Below are 19,463 nucleotides of genomic sequence, written 5' to 3' on the forward strand. Positions count from 1 at the left end.
TCCTTTACATAACATGAGATCCAATAATCACCAAATGAAATTAACAGGTAGCAGGTTTAAACCAATAAAAAAGCACTTCTCACAACGCACAATCAACCTATGGAACTAATTTCTAGGGTATGTTGTGAAGATCAAAACCATAATGGAGTTCAAAACAGAATTAGATAAATTCATGGAAGATAGGTCCATCAATGGGCATTAGTCAGGATGGTCAATGATGTAACTCTATACTCCGGGTGTCCCTTGCTTCTGACTTCCAGAAGCTAGGAGTGGATGACAGAAGATGGTTAATTGGATGATTGCCTTCTCTGTTCCTTTCCTCTGAAGCATCTGGTGTTGGGTCAGAGTCAGAAGATAGGATATTGGGCTATAGTGGTTTGGTCCAGTATGGTCATTCTTATTTTCTTATTACTTTAACATAGTTGAAATAAACTAACAGAAAACCACTTTTCCCATCTCCCTAAAAGACAAGAAAGACAATGCCCACCTCCTCAACTTTCAGTTATACAATGACTTTATTTGCCACTCATTTAAACTATTTATGAACAAAATGCAAAATACAGCTCTTAACAATAAATTATTCTAACATTTTATTTTAAGTGTCCCATTATTGTGAAGTCATTTGGTATTCGCCATAATAGCACTGATCATAAAAATTCATTTGGTATTCATGCGGATGTTACATCTAGTGCCATTGGTATTCAACTGTAATTTAGCATTAGTTAATGGGCACTTAAAATGTTACCAAAATGATTTATATTGCAGCACTTAAGTGTTTTTCAAACTAAGTGTGCCACACTTATTTTACAAGTGTACTACAAAATAATTAAATAAGTGCATCTTACCTTCTTAAGTTTTTGTTTTGAGACAGGGAAAATCATTTAGAGGAGTGTAATGTTAACAATTAACATACTGTACCACGTGGAGATTAGAAACTTACTTATAAAATTACCTTCATATAAAAAAGAAAGACAACAAAGACAGTGGTACTTACTTTTAAAATACGGGTTCATAGCGTATATACTGAATTAAAATCGAAAGCTGGATGACCAATAACACAACACAGGGCTGTTACTTTCTTCGCTGCCACAAGTGTAAAGAAAAGTGGAATCTCAAATCTCTTTTCTCATTTCCTTTGCTCATGCTTATGACAGTCACACATGCATGGACTTGGATAGCTGCCTTAATGTGTACTATTATTACACTTGTACTGCTGTGTTTGCCAGCCATGGACTTAGACAAGCAAATGGTTGTTAAAGATGGACATAAAAATAGATGGAAAAGAAAACCTTCCATCTCTGGACTGAATAGGCTTTCCTGATTATTAAGAAAAGCTGAATTCACCATTTCATTTCCTTATTTCAAAGTAGCAAACATATTCCGCCAGTGATTTCCCATTTCTTGTAAAAGAAAACGTAAAGCACACTGCTCTCCAACTTACTGTTATTTAGCAACATTTTTAGTAATGGGAGCAATATGCACTGTAAATGTGAGAGTATAATGACTAGTTGACTAATTGCTAAAACTACAGCCATAAATATTGCTGATAGCTGTATGTCCAGCTAAAGTCACACTTGTTCTGTATCAATCCAGCTGTGAGATGATGGATAAAAAGTAATAATAAAATCACCAACCTCAGAATGCTTTCGCCAAATGTCTATGTTCTTTCGCTGAGCTTTCGAGAAATGGTCCCAAGCTTTTTGTCTGGTAGAAGCGTTGAAAACGGCCACAATCTGCTCAACTTTGGTGAACAAGGAAGTCAAACAAGACAAGCAATTTATGTTGTGATCACGATAGAGAAGCAAAGCAAAGACACTAGGAGTCTATGGATGATGTCATTACTCAAATCACATCATCAATATCCATCCAATCATGTGTCTTTTGTACTTACATTTTATCAATGTTGGAGATGTCTCCCTTCAAGTCTGTCTCCATAACTTTAGTCTACACAAGTTGTAAATATATACTGAAGAATTTTCATGCACTTACCTATTCTATATTATTAATTATAATGTCTGTGTGTAAAAATGTACATCTATGTGGAGGGATGTTTTTTGTGTAGAGCAGAAGCATGTTAGAGGAAAGGTGTGTGGCGAGCCCCTCTCTAATGACATCATCCCAAGAGGTCCTGTATTAACACTGACTGAGTTAGCTTCTTTCATTCTTAGACACCTATTTTCTCATATTCATGCCATTCCTCTTTTCTTTCTCTTAAGCTATATCTACACTGCACAGTTATTTAGGAACAAGCTATTCTGGAATAGTTATTCTGAAATAACTTATTTTGAAATAGCACATCTACACTGCAGGGAAGCCTCAAAATTAGTCCGAGGAAGGCTTCCCTATGTAGATGTGCTATCTTGATTTAGAGCCCCAGAAGGAATAACTGAGAATGGCCCTGATGAGGGGCTATTTTGAAATAATAGAAGTGGAGCATCTATATATGCCTTATTTCAAAATAGCTATTTCAGAATAGATATTATTCTTTGTAGAATGAGGTTTACAGAAGCTGCAATAAGATGTCTGTTTTTTCAAAATAATTTTGAAATAGTGGCATTGCTGTGTAGACACTCGCATAGTTATTTTGAAATAACAGCTGTTATTCCAAAATAACTGTGCTGTGTAGACACACCCATGCAGCCACCACCTAATGCAACATTAACCGACTTATACTGAATCAACAATGGTTGGATGCTCCCAGATCTCAACACTCTTAGGTGCAAGTACCCTAAGATTGGTCACAATTCCAAATTTTCCACAGGCAAAAGGACTGTGCTGCCAGCCGAGCTGTTATGCTGGTCTATCAGTTTAATCTGAATAAGCACCATTTTTGTGTGAAGTTCTCTACAATTTAGCTCTCTGGAATCATTGGCTAAACTAGTGTTATCTGTTTTGTAAAGCTACCACATTGTCTTTCAGACCTAGTAGGAAAGGACAGTGGAACTCTGCTCATGTTTCACTTCTTGCACTGCCTGAGCTGATAGCTCTACATCTTACCCAACCCACACGCCTAGTTGCTATTTCCTTTTCCCTGGTGATTCATTTCAAATTGTAGAACTTTAAGGCTATGTCTACACTTGGAACATTACAGTGGCAGTGCTGTGGTGATGTTCCTGCACCACTGTTGTGTGAACACTTACTACACAGATGGAAGAGATTTGTCTGTTGTTGTAGGAAATCCACCTCTCCAAGAGGCTGTAACTAGGTGGATGGAAGAATTCTTCCATCGACATGGTGCTGTCTACACAGGGGCTTAAGTTAGGTTAATGATGCCTCTTCAGGGGTATGAATTTTTCTCATTCTTGAGCAATGAAGCAGGTTGAATTAACTTTCTAGTGGAGATATCTCCTCATCCTTAGAAAATACAGAGTAGGGAGCAATCCTGGCTTCTCTAGAATTGGTTAGATAATTTAACAGGTTTTTTCCACCTTTTACTACTATGATGTCAAATCAGTAAATAAGGCCATGGATAATTCTGCTGAAACAAGCAGTAATGAAACAAAGTCTCAGAGGGGTAGCCATGTTAGTCCGTAACTAAAAATATCAACAGTGATCCTGTAGCACCTTAGAGACTAACAAAAATATAGATGGTATTATGAGTTTTCATGGGCACAATCCACTTCTTGAGAAGAAACAGGTTGTGCCCCTGAAAGCTCGTGATACTATTTAAATATTTTTGTTAGTCTCCAAGGTGCCAGAAGACCATTATTGTTTTTGAAGTTTTTTCAGCAGTGCAACATTTAGCACTATTGGTATTCAAACTCTCCTTCTTAGACTCTGGAGTCAATCACATAAACAAACAGCTTGCTTCTCTTTGTACTATTATTCCAAGCTATTTCCAGATTCAGGAAGACAGCACTAGGTTGAGTCACATAGGGAAGCTTTTCCTTGAAACCATCAAGGCTGGGCAATTAACTGCTAAAAGCACAGCAATAAATATGTTCAATGAAATTTTAAACTCTGCTTGAACTACATAGGCTGTTTATGGAGTTCTGGAATGGCATTATAGTTCAAGCTTTGATTGGAGTCACAATAATTTCAGCATATTAACACCTGCTTTGCTTCAAAGGTGGAGTTATATAAGAATGGGATTTATTAAAATGATTAGAAAAATTATAGTACCCATGATTATATGTACATAAATAAGGCTAGAATTTAATGATTATGCTGTGATAGTGACCTCAGTGCACAGAATATCCTGCTTAATTAACAATCTGTGTTTAATTAGCAAATGGAAATTCAAGTAGAAAAGATTCACAAAGATATGTGGAAGTGCTGGTTTGCCATTTTTCACTAAAAGGTATTAATAGGATCATCTGAATTTTGTAGAAACCTTTGAACTTTTAAGCATTTAATTAAAAAGTTCTTTCTACGAGTGCTATCATCTATCGGAAATCTTTATCTGATCATTTCAGAGGCTCTCTTCAATGAAAACTCAAGGCAGGAAGAGGTCAGAGAGGTTTCTTGTCTTTCTTCTATAGGCAAAATGAAGTGTGTATGGGAGGCCTTCTTCAATGATCCAGGTTCTCAGGTGTTCACAAAATAGATCAAAAACTAAAATGTTAAGTGTGCAGTAAGCTAAAAAGTCAAGTAGTTATCCAAAATATTATCCAAGCTACAGCTCTGCATATACATAAAGGGAAAAACTAGGAGAGAATGCTAAGTGCCTATTATAATTAACATAATAATTAATAATTCTTAGCATTCATAGTGCTTTTCATCCATAGATGTATGAGGATGACTTTTGAATTTCCTAATAGTTCTAATCATACATATTTTCATTTTTAAAAATAATTGAATAAAAAAAACGTAGAACCCAATCATGCAGTCTTAACTCTGGCAAAAATTATACTGACTTTATTTGCCTCTGTCAAGTCTCTGGAAATTCAGAGGCACTCCACTGAGTTCAAATGAGCTATGACAATTTGCTCCAGGTGATGCTGTACCCCTTTGAGTTTCTCAGCTTTGGCTTATGATAACCCATAGAGGAGATATTCAGGTTCAGAGAATCATATTTAAGGTAGTGAGGTGCCTAAAGATGCAGATAGGTGCCTGGTGGGAATTTCAGAAGTGACTACATGTTAAGCTCCCCTGGCACCTAAATACCTTTAAAAATCTGGCCCTCTGAGCCTAACTGTATTCTCCACCATACAGAGAATAGTCTGGCCCTCTGAGCCTAATTGTATTCTCCACCATACAGAGAATAGTCTGGGGCGCAGAATCACCATGGGTGCAAATTGTCATGGTTCCATTGTAAACAACCAGGCCAATGGAGTTGTGACAATTTGCACCCCCTAAGGATCTGCTCCAGAATTCTCATTCCCAATTTACTCAAACTTCGTTCAGGGATGAAGTTTGACCAAATCCATCTAAGGCCCTTGACCTTCGTTTGACCCCTGAAGATCCTTGGAGAACTGCACTGACCAGTAGTCCTTATTTAGTTATGTCACTCTGCCACTGTCCCTATCTGTAAAACGGGGTTAATAATTTGCATCCAAGTTTGTAAAGCTTCTTCAGTTCTGTGTGTGAACAGCATGGTAGAGCCTAAGTGCTCTGTCTTATTAGGTATAATTAAATATTCACCAACAAACATCTGTATAAAATGATATAATACATTTTTCATTGGCCATATGCAAAATTGCTTCTTGTTCATGAAGAATATAGGCAATTGGCCAAATTTGATTTTAGGAATATCATTGTTCTGGAAGGATGCAAATAACATTTCTTTTTTTCCTTCAGTATAATTCAGGTTTCTTTCCCATTTTCCTAAAAACTCACTCTAAGGCTGTGTCTACACTGGCACCTTTTTCCAGAAATGCTTAAAACGGAACAGTTTTCCGTTATAAGTATTTCCGGAAAAAGAGCATCTACATTGACAGGATGCTTTTCCAGAAAAGCCCTTTTTCTGGAAAAGCGTCCGTGGCCAATGTAGACGCGCTTTTCCGGAAAAGAGCCCCGATCGTCATTTTCGTGATCAGGGCTTTTTTGCGGAAAAGACTACTGTGCTGTCTACACTGGCCCTTTTCCGGAACAGTTTTCCAGAAAAAGGACTTTTGCCCGAGTGGGAGCAGCATAGTTTTTCCGGAAAAGCAGCTGATTTCTTTCAGTAAATCGTCACCGCTTTTCCGGAAATTCAAGGGGCGAGTGTAGACAGCTCGCAGCTTATTCCGGAAAAGCAGCTGCTTTTCCGGAATAAGTGGCCCAGTGTAGACACAGCCTAAGGGTTTGTGATACTTTATGTGGTATGCTTCACACAAAGGATTAGTATGCAATTGTTTTTCTGCTGAGTTATAAACACCAAAAACTAGATTTGATATGTAGGTGTCAGCTAATGCTTCACAACAGCTGCATTACTATAAGAGACTTTATCATAGGTGGAAAGTTATATTAGGCATATTAAATAGATTCTTAAATCATTATTGTTCAATATTTGATGCCATAAAACAAAGTGGGCAAAATTATGATATTCTATATATATATATATATATATATATATATATATATATAAACTGTAAATCTAAGGGGACAGGAACAAAGAGAAATGATTTTAGGGAGAAGTGGAATATTTACAGTAGAAAATATGCCAAAACATAGCAAGGAAGTATACTGAATGCAGAAAAGATGGGGAAACAGAGTATACAGCTCTGTAGATAAGAGAGGCTATGGGAGAATATTTGTTTTCCACGATATATATTAAATACATTCTTTCAACTACCTACCCATGTTAAGGCTGAAACTGAATCTTGACATTCCAGCGATAAGAACAAGCAACTCAAATTGTGCTTTGCTTGATATTTCATTGATTATTCTGCATAAATGAAGATCTTATTCATTTTATGCAATAAAAATATACTGAATGTCTCATAGTATTTTACAATAAAAGGAAATAATGAACAAAATCCAGCGTGGACTAAACTCAAAACAAAAAATCAGAACTCATATCATGGACAACTAATTCCAAAATTGAGGGATATAGAGTGAAATGGTCCAAACACAAAAGGATTGTAGGTGGAATGATGAAATATGCAGCAAGTTATATTAGAAAGATCTTAAAATGCATGCCAAGTGATGCTGAAAATGAAACAAGGATTTCACCCATAAAATCAAACTTCAAAGGAAATTTTACAGTCAACGTGCAACATGGTTTTTCAGTAAGGACTCCAAACCTATGTCTACACTGCCGGCTTTTGCCAGCAGAGAGTATGCAAATGAAGTGCTGATTAGAATTTTTCCATGCTTCATTTGCATAATCTATGCGAGCCGTTTTTGCCCAAGGGGTTTTTGTGCAAAAACAAACAGTGTGGACATTTTCTTTTTGTGTAAAAACCCCTTTTTGCGCAAGATCCTTATGCCTCTTCCAGAGAGGGATAAGGATCTTGTGCAAAAAGGGGTTTTTGCACAAAGAGGAAATATCCACACTGCTTGTTTTTACGCAAAAACCCCTTGCGCAAAAACGGCTTGCACAGATTATGCAAATGAAGCATCACAAAATGCTAACTGGCGCTTCATTTGAATACTTTCTGGCAGCAAAAGCCGACAGTGTAGACAAAGCCCAAGACAGGAAGAATATACATAGTTAGCCTGTTCTTGGTCAAAAGCCTGTCCACTGAGTTCTGAATAAGCTGGAGTCTGCCAATCAATTTGGCAGGAAGCCCAGCAAACAGAGAATTACAGTAGTCAAGGTTAAATGTTATAAATGAATGGATTAGAATCTCCAGGTCAGCTGTGGATAGAAAAGGGCGTATTCCTGGCAACTGTCCTGATATGCATTTGGCAACATATTGAATATGTTCCAGCACTGAGTTGAAGTCCAAAATTACTCTCACAATTTGACATGTGATGTTGACACAATATTTCAGTTAAGTGGCAGAGTAAAGAAAGATACCGAATTTTATAATTAATCAGGTCCATAGAGAGGCATCTGGGTTTTGGTGGTATTTACTTTCATTAAAATATTTGTTTTCTGCCCATTAACAGCAAAAAAGACAATAGAGCCCATTCTTTGTTACCCAAGATACACTGCCATAGAGGGAGAAACAGATGTGAATGTCATCAGCAGAACAGAGCAGGTAACCCATAAAAGTTTAAAATATCACACATGGGAGGAGTGCAGAAACGCTGCCACACCTGCCTATCCCATCACACAGGAAAATGTATGGGATAGCCTAAGAGAAGGGAAATTCTGCAAGGAGCCTCCTGTGGAGTCCCTCCCACATTATGTTGGTAGGTGGGAGGGAGAGTTTGCCACTGAAAACACTAAAATACCCACCCCCAACTATCAGGAATCCCAAACGATTAATGAGAGACCAACACCATCCATACACAAGCTCTGTGTGCCCTGTTGTCTATTTGTTTTCTCCTTGCAATAGGGATGTAATTGTATAGTAGATTAACTGATTAACCGATAAGCAAAAGTTTATAGGTTAATGCTATAGACTACATGCATTCCCCCCTGCCCCCATCCCTTGCCAGTACATTTTTTAGCAGGCTGACCAGCAGCCTGGTTCAGTCCTGGCTTGCACTGGGTCCTGGACCTACCTCCACTGTGGCTCTGCACTTCAAGTGTATTAGGAGCCAGGCAGGCAGGCAGCCTGGCTCAGTTCTGGCTCATTTCAGGTCCGGGAGCTCAGACCCCTCCTCCCGCCCCCGGACAGGGGCTGCCCGGGGACTACAGAATAGACTAACCGATAAGTATTCATGAGGTTAATCGACTATTAAATTAACCGATATTTAACATCCCTAGCTTGCAAAGCTTCATTGGAGGCATGTGATCAGGGATAACCATGACTGTCCTCCAGGCTACCCTTAAAAGGAAGATCCCCACAATGCACATTTCCCAGGGGGTTCTGGGGAGGGACCTGCTGCCCCAAGCTGTATTATGTTTCTTCAGATATCTCAATGGTGCCAAGGGGGTAATGATTTGTGTTCCCCTAAAGTGCTCAACTTGCAATGGAGGGTCACTTCTCACCACACAGCCTATGTCCTTCCTCATATGGATCTCAGCTTTAGAGAGAGCCATGAGCAGGACCCTGAGTGCGTGCGTGTGAGTGTGTATTTGTGTGTATGTGTGTGGTAGGTACTGCCAGATAAGCACTGAAGCATCCCTCTTCAGCATGGGAAGAGTGAGAAATGAAGACGAAGGCCGCCCTCTCTGCATGGCTCTAAGGGATACAATTCATCCCTCTCTTATTTACATACTCTCTCCTTACGAACTAGCCACAATGCATTTGAGAACAGATGCTATGTCCAGTGTTAGGGGGTTTCTGCATCAGGAACATTAACCCCAGCAATAATGCCTTCCTGACCCACTTTACTGTAGTCCTCTTCCCATTCATTGCTAATTCTTAATTCTGCTCATCTGAGGAAGTGGGTTTTAGTGGTATGTCTAGACTGCATCCTTCTGTCGGCAGAGGGCTGCAGATTAGGCAGGTCGACATTGCAAATGAGGCAGGGATTTAAATATCCCGTGCCTAATTTGCATAAAAATGGCCATCGCATTTTGCCAACTCAGCACTTTGATGGCAAAAAGCGGCAGTCTAGAGGGGGATCTGTTGAGAAAGAAAGCCTTTTTCGACAGATCCTGTAAACCTCCTTGCAGGACGCATAAGGGATGCCGTCTAGACATACCCTAAGATGCTACAGGGACTACTTGTTGTTTCTTAAATAAAAAATTCTCTCTTGGCTGGGAAATTTAAAAGTTCTCCGTAACTACAGCAAGGTTGTAGGGATGTTAAAATGCATTTATTCAGGTAAACATGTAACCACTGAAATCAGCGGTTGCATAGTTACATGTGGCTCTGTGGGAGCTGGGATGTGTGGGGAGGCAGCCTTGCATGCCGTATCCCACTTGCTCCCCCCACCCCCGACGTATCAGAGGCAGCACCACGGGGGGGTGGGGGGGAGAAGGACAGGCAGCTCTGTGGGAGTCAGTGCTCATGGGGAGCAGGATTAAAAGCCATCTGGCTGTGCTGCACGTGCAGGGAGCCAGCTTAAATGTTTGCTCCCTGCATGCACTAGTTGCTGCTTGCTCCCCTGTTCTGCTGCTTCTGATACAGGGTATAATCGTGCACATTAACTTATCAGCCGAAGTGCAGCGATTAACCATTTAAACGTTCACATCCCTACAAGGAAGTAATGTCTAAGTGTTCCGTGTGTGTGTGTGTATGTGAATTTATACAAATATGGATTATATAGAAATCATAGAATTGTAGAACTGGAAGAGACCTCAAGAAGTCATCTAGCCCAGTCTTCTGCACTCATGGCAAGACCAAGCACCATATAGACCAGGGGTCGGCAACCTATCATTCGCAAACCATATATGGCTCACAAAAAAGGTTCCCTACTCTTGCCATAAATAAAGACAGCGTTGAAACCTTTTGTGTTGGGCATAATATTTTACTTTATTTAAAAATGAAGCTTGGCCAACAAGCCCTCAATTGGGGCCCAGTCCTCATCTGGCTGCAGTGTTATAACACTCCTGCACCCCGTGAACACTCCTACCCTGAGCCCCTCATATACCACATTCCCAAACTCATGCACCCGCACATCCTCAGACTCTTGCACCTCAACATCTCTAGCCCCTGCCATAAAACTGACAGAAGACAGCCTGAATGCATGCATGAAGCTGGCTTTGACCAGTTATGATGTAAACTTCAAAGAAATGTGCAAAAAGATGCAGCAGCAGAAGTCCCATTAAATAAAGTCTGTAAGTACAATGTTTCATTTATGCTATTATTAATCATTATGTCAATGATTAATAATATTAAGTTGCATATTTTCAGTCATGCAAATGTACATTCTTATACGGCTCTTTGTTGACCATTTGTTCTGAATTTTGATGTAGTCTGGCTCTTTAGTTTGAAAAGGCTGCCGACCTCTGATATAGACCATCCCTGATGTGCTTATCTAATCTACTCTTAAAAATCTCCAATAATGGAAATTCCACAACCTGCCTAGGCAATTTATTCCAGTGCTTAACCACCCTGCCAGGTAGGAATTATTTCCTAATGCTCTATCTAAACTGCCCTTGCTGCAACTGAAGTTCATTGCTTCTTGTCTTATCCTCAGAGGTCAAGGAGAACAATTTTTTTGTCTTCTCCTTTATAACAATCTTTTATGTACTTCAAAACTATTGGCCTTCTCTTCTGCAGATTGAGCATACCCAATTTTTTCATTCTTCCTTCACAGATCATGAGTTCTAAGCCTTTAGTCATTTTTATTGCTCTGCTCAGGAATTTCTCAATTTTGTCCACGTTTCCTGAAATATAGTGCTGAGATAAGGACACAAAACTCCAGTGGGGTCCACACTTACAAAAATAGTTAGATTTAACAAAATCTGACCCTGAAAACTCCCTCCTGATTGTCCACTGATCCATTTTGTATTAGTCAATGTTGTAATGTTGGTTGTTAAGATGGATGGGTGACTGGCAGTTATATTACCTGAGGGCAGGTCTATACTAAACCAGAAGATCGGCTTAAGATAAGCAACTGCAGCTACATAAATAATATAGCTGGGGTCAACTTACCTTAAGCTAAATTTCTCCAGTGGCCTCTCAGTGGGGAGATAGATAGGAAAAACTCTCATGTCTATTTCCCTTATGCCTCACGACTGTGAGGAGTTCCAGAGTTGATGAGGGTGCCCTCAGCATTTGATTTAGTGGATTCTTACCAGACACACTAAATAAAATGCTGGAAGATTGACCTCTTCTGCATAGATGCTCCATTTAGTATAGACATGGCCTCAATTACCTCATATAAGTGGACCAAAAAAAAAAAAAAAACAACCATTCTAAGTGCTTTTATCCATTCCATCTTTCCTTTTCTTCTCAACAGAAATTCGAATTCCTTCCCTTCTCAAGATACATTTCTAATTCACTGTCATTGACATGGTCCTAATTTGGGGCAACAAAGAGAGGGCCTCAGGCAGGCATGGAATCTCACCACTATGCATGGCCCCATTGGCCTGGCAGGAGCTGCATCCCCAAATACAGAAGTCAAACTATGACTCTGATCATTGGTTGCAGTTCTGGGGACTTGTTTTAATCTTACCAAGAAACAGGATGAGAAAGAATTAAAGAGGGAACATCCTGGGAGTAGTGAAACTTCCATATGCCTCAGATTCCACAAAAAAACATGCACAGTGACTTGTTCCAAGCACTTATATTAATAATTAAACAACGCTCACTTCTAGAAATGTAGCAACACTTCTTGCTATATAGCAAAACAACAAAATGTACTCAAATTAAACAGAGCTCACTATGTCCTACAAGGGATTGCTACGAAATCTGTCCAAAAAAATTGAAAATCTTTTAAAATGTGAAATGTGGTTTAATTTACAGTGAAGAAACTGGCAGCTCAGTGTAACAAAGGGCTTTGGCACACTGCCATGCAATAAATCACTTGAACTTAACAAGACCACTACACGTATATATCATTTCTCAGCAAAATGGAACCTGAGATTAGGTCAGTGTGATACAGTAAAGGAGGCAAAGATGCACAGTACCGTCTCTGTTAATGCCGACGTTGTGTATGGAGAAAAGCTTGCGTGGTATGCTGGCATCACAGAAACAAATATTTTACAAAGAAAAAATCTGTGGTGCTAATGTCTTGATCATGTTAACTGTATTTTCTGCTCTCCCTCCTGTACTGAATGCAATTAGCTATTCTCCCTGGTGATTGGGACTGATGTGGTTTTTTTGTGATTGGAAGATTTAGGAATAGTGCAGTAGGTAGTCCAGGCCATCATGAGTATTTTTGTGTTTTTATCACATCAGGAAAGAGCTCCACGAGGAGGTCTTGAGAGAGAAAGAGGCATCATAAATGTGCCTAGGCTCTGACAGGTTCCAGTATGCAAAGGGACTCTACTGAAATAACAATATGCCAGAGCAATAGAACATGACAGCTTTATGAGGCTCCTTCTTCTGAATGAAGACCAGGAGGGCTACATTTGTTTTAAGTATAAGACTGTTTCCTTTGCTGAGGGAAAAGGACAGGGCCTCACTTGTCAGCCAAAAAGTCAATCAAAACATATTTTCTAAGTTCTAATTCTATAATTATTTGCTTCCCCCCATTTTGCTCAAACCCCTTCAAGTCCCCATTTCTTATATCATATACTCCCCTGCCCATTGTGCTTTTCTACTTTGCTGCCTCCATTCTTACCCTCCCCCTTTTGTATCCTAGTTTCCGCTACATCTCCATCTTTCCTTCTTCTTCTACTTTGCTCTCACATTTCTGCCCTGCTCACACCACCCCATCTTTATAATAATCAAAAACTCTACAACTTTTGGGCCCAATCAGAGCTCCCTAATGTGCGTGTTCCCAGTGAAAGCAGTACGCATGTCAGTCAGTAATATTTGTAGGGTCTTTTATTTATAAACAACAAATTAAATCAAGGTTTATAAGTGCAGCCATCATGAAGTGTGCCCCACTTCTCAAAATATTCACTCCACCTCACTGGTGTAACTCGCTGCTCCAGTTCCTTATTATCCTCACTCGCCACTTCATGTCCACACTGTATTTAGGTTCTATGTCAGCAAAGCAATACACAACAATAATAGTGAGAAGCCTTATTGGAAAAATCCTGATGCCACTTAAATCAATGGCTTTAATGGAGGCTAAAATGACACAGTACTGGAGAAACAAAGGACTCTTAATACAGATGAAACACAAAGCAAGAGGCCATTAGAAAAGACTGGGGTGGAGACTATGGGTATAATGAAAAATGAAGAAAGAAAAATATGGCAATGAAAAACAATACAGGACAAAAACTTGCATGGAGACTTTCATCCTTTAATAGGTCATCTGCCATCACAACAGCATTTTGGGCAAAACATTTTTCAAAATATCTATATGTAAGAGACCCAGTTAAGGCTAACTAAAAATTAATTAGAAAAAAATCAAACAAACAAAATGCTGAATTAATATGCTAGCCAAAGGGGCTGATCATAAAGGTCTCTTACAAATAAATCAAAGAAAAAAGAAGTACCAGAGGATAATTATATTAATGATTAATTTTTTATTTGTATTCCATTAGCACCTAAGGACACCAGGCCCCATTGTGCTAGGCACTATGCAAACATTTCATATGAGACCATCCCTTCCTGGAAGAGCTTAATGATGACTTTAAAGTTACTGAAATAGCTAGCTCCCATTTTTTAAATTAGTCTTTAGCAAAAAGAATAAAGAAGATGGGGCAATTAAGAGAAACCTTTTTAAAAATAGCTACCAATAGAGAGCAATTAAGGGAATACTTGGAAAAAATTAATATTTAGAAAAAAGTCCAGATGATCTATATCTGGTCTACTCAACTTTGGAAGCCCCAAGGACCACAATGATACTCACAGCACATGCCGAGGGCCACAATTTAAATGTGGTTGCATATACATGCAAATATACATGCAAATAGCTTCTTTCACACTGATGGGCATGAATACAAAGATTAAGGCAAGACTACACAACACACAGGCCCCATTTAATCCAGTTCTGATTATATTAATAATGTGCAATATTTACCTGATTTCCACCCATATGACAGCACTTTTAATGAGCAATGATAGTCCAGGAATGTAACTACTAAAACGCATATCAACAGAAGACCATTATATTGACTCGCCGTTGTGGAGTATGTTCTCTGTGGAGGCCATGTTCAAAGGATCCCACCCGTGGGCTGCATGCTGAGCCCCGTGTAAACCCAAACCGCACTGCGGGCTGCAAACAAACAGGCCGTGGGCTGCATGCGGGCTGTGGGCTACATGTTGAGTAGCCCTGATCTACATCCTGACACTTAATTAGCAAACCTATTGCATTTATAGTGAAACTGACTCTATTTCTGAAAAGTTATGGAAAATACTATTGAGATACTGGATTGTTAGAGAAAGTTATTGCAATACTGATATTAAAAAAACAAGTAAGAAAGTTAGTCATCCCAGTAACCAGAGTTGCATGAGTCTCACTTCTGTTCTGGGTAAAATAATGGAGCACATTTTAAAGGTAATCTAAAAAGAGAAAAACCAAAAATAGGGCTCATTCCATTTTTATTATACAAGAAGGCTTGAAAAGATTTTATTTAAATTTGGTTGTGGATTTTTTTGCTTGTTTTTTCACATTAGCAATTCAGGTCTTTGTTAACATCAACATTTCATTGAGAAAGGACATTCTATTCCCCTTCAATTAAAATGTGAGAGTACTAACAATATAAATCCTTTAATATATACAGAACATCCCTGGGAATGGCCAGAGAAGATCAAATCTGACATACAGTATTTCAAAGGTAAAAAAACTATAGGATACCCTTCCCCCAAAAATACCCTTTCAGTCTCTCATTACACATTGTAAAGAATCAAATTAGAAATAGGAAGCTAATCCTGAAAGGTATCTCGAAAGTGGAACACCACATAGATTGGACAACAGATTGGAAAATATAGTAAAAAAATAATCTTGCATTGGTAGCAAGATGGAGAGAGTGACTAGAAGATTAATAGGTCATTTCCACCTCTAGATAATACAGACCAGTGAAATCTCTTCAGGAGAAGTTTGGGTGGTTGGAAAGAAAGACAGGTAAGTGAATATGCAGCTTAAGGTGAAATTCAGTGACAACCTTGGGGGCCACACTGGAAGTGGGAATAGACAAGGGGATACCCTACCATATTACCTAGCAGCAATAAGCACATCCACACTGTAATCTTCATTCTGAAGGAAATCAAAGAAATCAGGTTGCACGTCATTTGAAGACTTTCTGTGGAAAGGAAGGTTCTTGTGGAAACACAGTTCAATGTTGCCTCGGTAGAGATTATTGAACTGGTGGGAAATAAAATGAATTTTTCTTTTTTCACACAAAGGCTGAGAGACTTTGGATGAGGACTTGAATGGCTAACCTAACCTAACCATTGAGGGCATTCTACCAGGAGCCAGTCACCCAGGTATGGAAAGGCAATGGGGTGCTGATGAATCATCTGAGCTGCCGACACAGAGTAAACTTCCATAAACACGCTGGGTCCTGTTGCCAGTCCAAAGAGGAGCACTTAGAATTGGAAGTGCTCCCAGGCCACCATAAACCATAGGAATCTCTGGTAGGAGGGGAGAATGTCTATATGAAAATGTACATCTTTCATGTAGAGATTCGTTAAACACCTGCCTTATCAAGGAGAGAGGATTATTGATGTCAGCATAACCTTCCTGAATCTTGAGTTCTGAATGAACATGTTGAGTTGCTGAAGATCCAGAATGGGACTTCACCCTCCACCTTTTTTGGGTACTAGGAAATACAGGGACTAGAAATGTCCCCCTTGATACTGAGGCATGATATGTTCTATTGCCCCTCAGTGTAATAGGTATTCTTCCTATTGAAGAATCACCTTGTAAAAGTGGTATCCAAAGGGAGAGCTAGAAGGGTGTTTGTGAGGAAGGAAGGAGAGGAACTATTTGGAATATCCCTGAAGGAAAATCTCCAATACCTAACTGTTAGTCATGACTAGCTTCCAGTTTAGAGAGAGGGTAAGATGGCCCCCAAAGGTGACCAAAGGAAGGGAATGTGGCATCACAGATGGTAAGTGGGTCTTGACTAGGATGTCAAAAGTGGCTCCTAGCCATGAGCTGGGAATGAGTTGTGGTCATGGTGATAGAAGGGACTGAAAAGTGGGACTTCTGCATCTTCTCTCACTTGTGTGGAGGCCTGGAAAAACAAAGCACAAGGAAGAGGAGGAGGAGGAAGAAGAGAAAGTCTTGGTTTATAGGTCTGCCTTTGGGGTTTCCTCTTCAGGCAAGTGCCTAGCTCCCCAGGGAATGGAGAATATATCCCAAACCTTTTAATGAATAAAGAGAATAATCAGTTTTCTCATTAAAGAGGTTCAACTTGTTAAAGGGAAGGTCTTGGAGAGTATGCTGCTCTTCCATAAGGAAGCCTGAGTATTGCAGCCAAGAATCCCCCATTCTAATAATACCAATGACTAAGCCTCTGGATGGTGAATCTGCTGCATGATCTGCAACCGAAGGGGTAATTTTTACCACCAGTTTGCTCACTTCTAGAAGTGAAAGGAATGTCTATTGTCAGGGGGACATTAGACCTGAAAGACCACTAGCCTAGAGTAGTTATTGAACTCAGTCATGGCTAGCAGAGCCTGGTAATTGGTGATGTAGAATTGAAAGCCTGTGGAGAAGACCTTTCCCCCCCCCCCCCCATAAAAACAGTCTTTTGGAACCCTTGTCTGACAGGGTGGAGATAGAGATCTATTTCGTACCACCACAGAGTCTGGAGCAAGATGGAAGAAAAGAAATTTGGCTCCCTTTGCTGGGTGAGATAGCAGCTCCCGGCTCTCTTCCTACATGTGAGGGCACAAAATGCTGGGATGTGACAGACTAATCTTGCTGGTCCCAGTGAAATCTCATTAAGTAGAAGGGCCATCTAACTTGGCCCTGAGACTACAGAACATCCAACAGTTTGTGCCGTGGGTACTGGACTTCTTTCAGGGATGTTTGGAGATTGTTAGCCACTCTTCATAGTAATCCTGGCATTGTCTATGGCCATCTGGTGGAGTTAGGGAAGAAGAAGAGACAGCCTCATCGGAGGAAAAGGAGATTCCTATCAAAACCATCAGTACCTGCAATTCTGGTTTGACATCCTCCTCCTCCTCCTCCTCTTCATACACAAGTCTAGCTGTTTGTCAGCTCAGCGCGATAGTCTGGACGCGCGGGTGTCGACATCAAAGGTATTTGTCGACCACCCAGGTATGCCTCCTGGGATGAGGTTTACCTGGGTGGTCGACAAATACCTTTGATGTTACCACCTGCATGTCCAGACTATCGCGCTGAGCCGACAAACAGCTAATCAGCTGTTTGTCGGCTCAGCGCAGCAGCCATGTAAATTTAAATGAAGTGGCGATTATTTAAATTGCCACTTCATTTTACTATGTCTGGTAGCCTAATCTACATGCCTCTGGCGACAGAGGCATGTAGTCTAGACGTACCCAAACAGAAGTAGTTGTTGATGCAAAAGAGAAAAATGGAAGGACTCTTGGATGGTTCCTGGGCATTTTATATAGTGATCCCACAGGCCTTGCTGAGTCAAAACAAGGGGCAAACAGTTTTAGGTGGCCACAGCGCATGAGGACCATTGGTCCCTAATGAGGTTGTGTCCATGAGAGTAGCAACCAAGAATCCTGAAGTGCCTGCCCAGGCTCTGCTCTCTTCAGGGAGCTGAAGGAGGCATTGGCGTGTTAGATTCTTATGAATCCAAAACAGTGGTTCTGAGGCAATCCTACGCGATGGTGGTAAGTGAGATGATTCCTGAGCCATGGAAACAGTGTGATCTTCCAGTGCAATAAAATCCCTCAGAAGAGCTGGGCCAGAGAATAAGAGATACTACAGGTAGGGAAGGAAGATATCCTCAGTGCTGCATAAGTTTCTGTGCATCCCAGAGTCAGGAAGGTTTCAATGGTCAGCACCAATGTTACTGGCACATCCCTAGACATGGTGCAATCTCTGAGTGGAAAAGTTGATACAGCACAGTCCAGACACACTTGTGGATAGGACTGGGGGATGACCATTTTTGTGTCTCAATACTGGGATCACCAACAGAACTGGAGGATCCTTTACCCTCCAGCCTGGAGGTTTTTTTGTCGAAGTGGTTCCTCAGGGTCTGCACATCAGAGCACATGCAACCTCAATGTGTTCAGGAAAAGAGAACATCTCTCATGGACAGTCTTTGATGGGGATCTGTCCTTGTGCCCATAAGAATATCCCTTGCTTTCATGGGAAACCCTGAAGGAAAAGTCTTGGGGCTTAGTGAAGGTGCTGCTCCTGAGCACATAACTGGAGAAGCGCTACCTGTTTGATGAGACCAATTTACAGGGAGTCTCCTTCATGACCTTCTCCATTGAGTATTTTCTAAGGTGAAGATCATGTGTTTTGTGACTTCTCAGTAGAAAGGAGTGACAAATGCTGCACTTTGTTGAAATGTGCGTCTCTCCCAGACAGCGAGGCAGAGTTGGTGTTCATTGCCGATGGAGAATGATCTGAGGCAGGAGAAACAGTTTTTGAAGTCTGGGAATGGGAAGGATTCCCTGGTCCAGGAAGCAAAAGCTGCACTGCCTACACTAAAACTAGAACCGTGTTAAGCTAAAAGAATAGCTATACATTTTAGTTATATATTCTCTAAAAACTGAAGAAAGAGAGGACACTGCACTCTGAGTCGGGCCATGCAGCAGTAAGAAGGGACTGAGGGGGCATTGACCACACTGCCTCTTGTACCCCTTTCTCAGAAGGACAAGGAGATTTACTGTACGGCTACGTCTAGACTGGCCCCTTCTTCGGAAGAGGCATGCTAATTTCGAACTTTGAAGTAGGAATAAGAGATCCTCCGGAATAGGGCTTTATTCCGGAGGATCGCGCCAGTCTGGACGCTCTTTTCCGGCTTTTCCCCAAGCCGGAAAAAAAGTGGTGGCCATGTTTATTTAAATCCCGGGGGGGGA

The 19,463-nt window shown here is 40.4% G+C and overlaps 1 protein-coding gene across 21 annotated transcripts in view; it reads right to left on the reverse strand.

Annotated features, from left to right (window-relative positions):
• Positions 1-19,463, reverse strand: part of ENOX1 (ecto-NOX disulfide-thiol exchanger 1) — a 562,199-nt gene that overhangs the window by 95,326 nt on the left and 447,410 nt on the right. For all 21 annotated transcript variants that reach the window (XM_075918965.1, XM_075918981.1, XM_075918972.1 and 18 more), the window contains one exon: positions 1,635-1,741. In XM_075918965.1, coding sequence (XP_075775080.1) covers positions 1,635-1,741 — 107 coding nt within the window. The remainder of the gene's footprint in view (positions 1-1,634; positions 1,742-19,463) is intronic.

This window comes from Pelodiscus sinensis, chromosome 1 (assembly GCF_049634645.1).
Source record: "Pelodiscus sinensis isolate JC-2024 chromosome 1, ASM4963464v1, whole genome shotgun sequence".
Taxonomy (NCBI): domain Eukaryota; kingdom Metazoa; phylum Chordata; order Testudines; family Trionychidae; genus Pelodiscus; species Pelodiscus sinensis.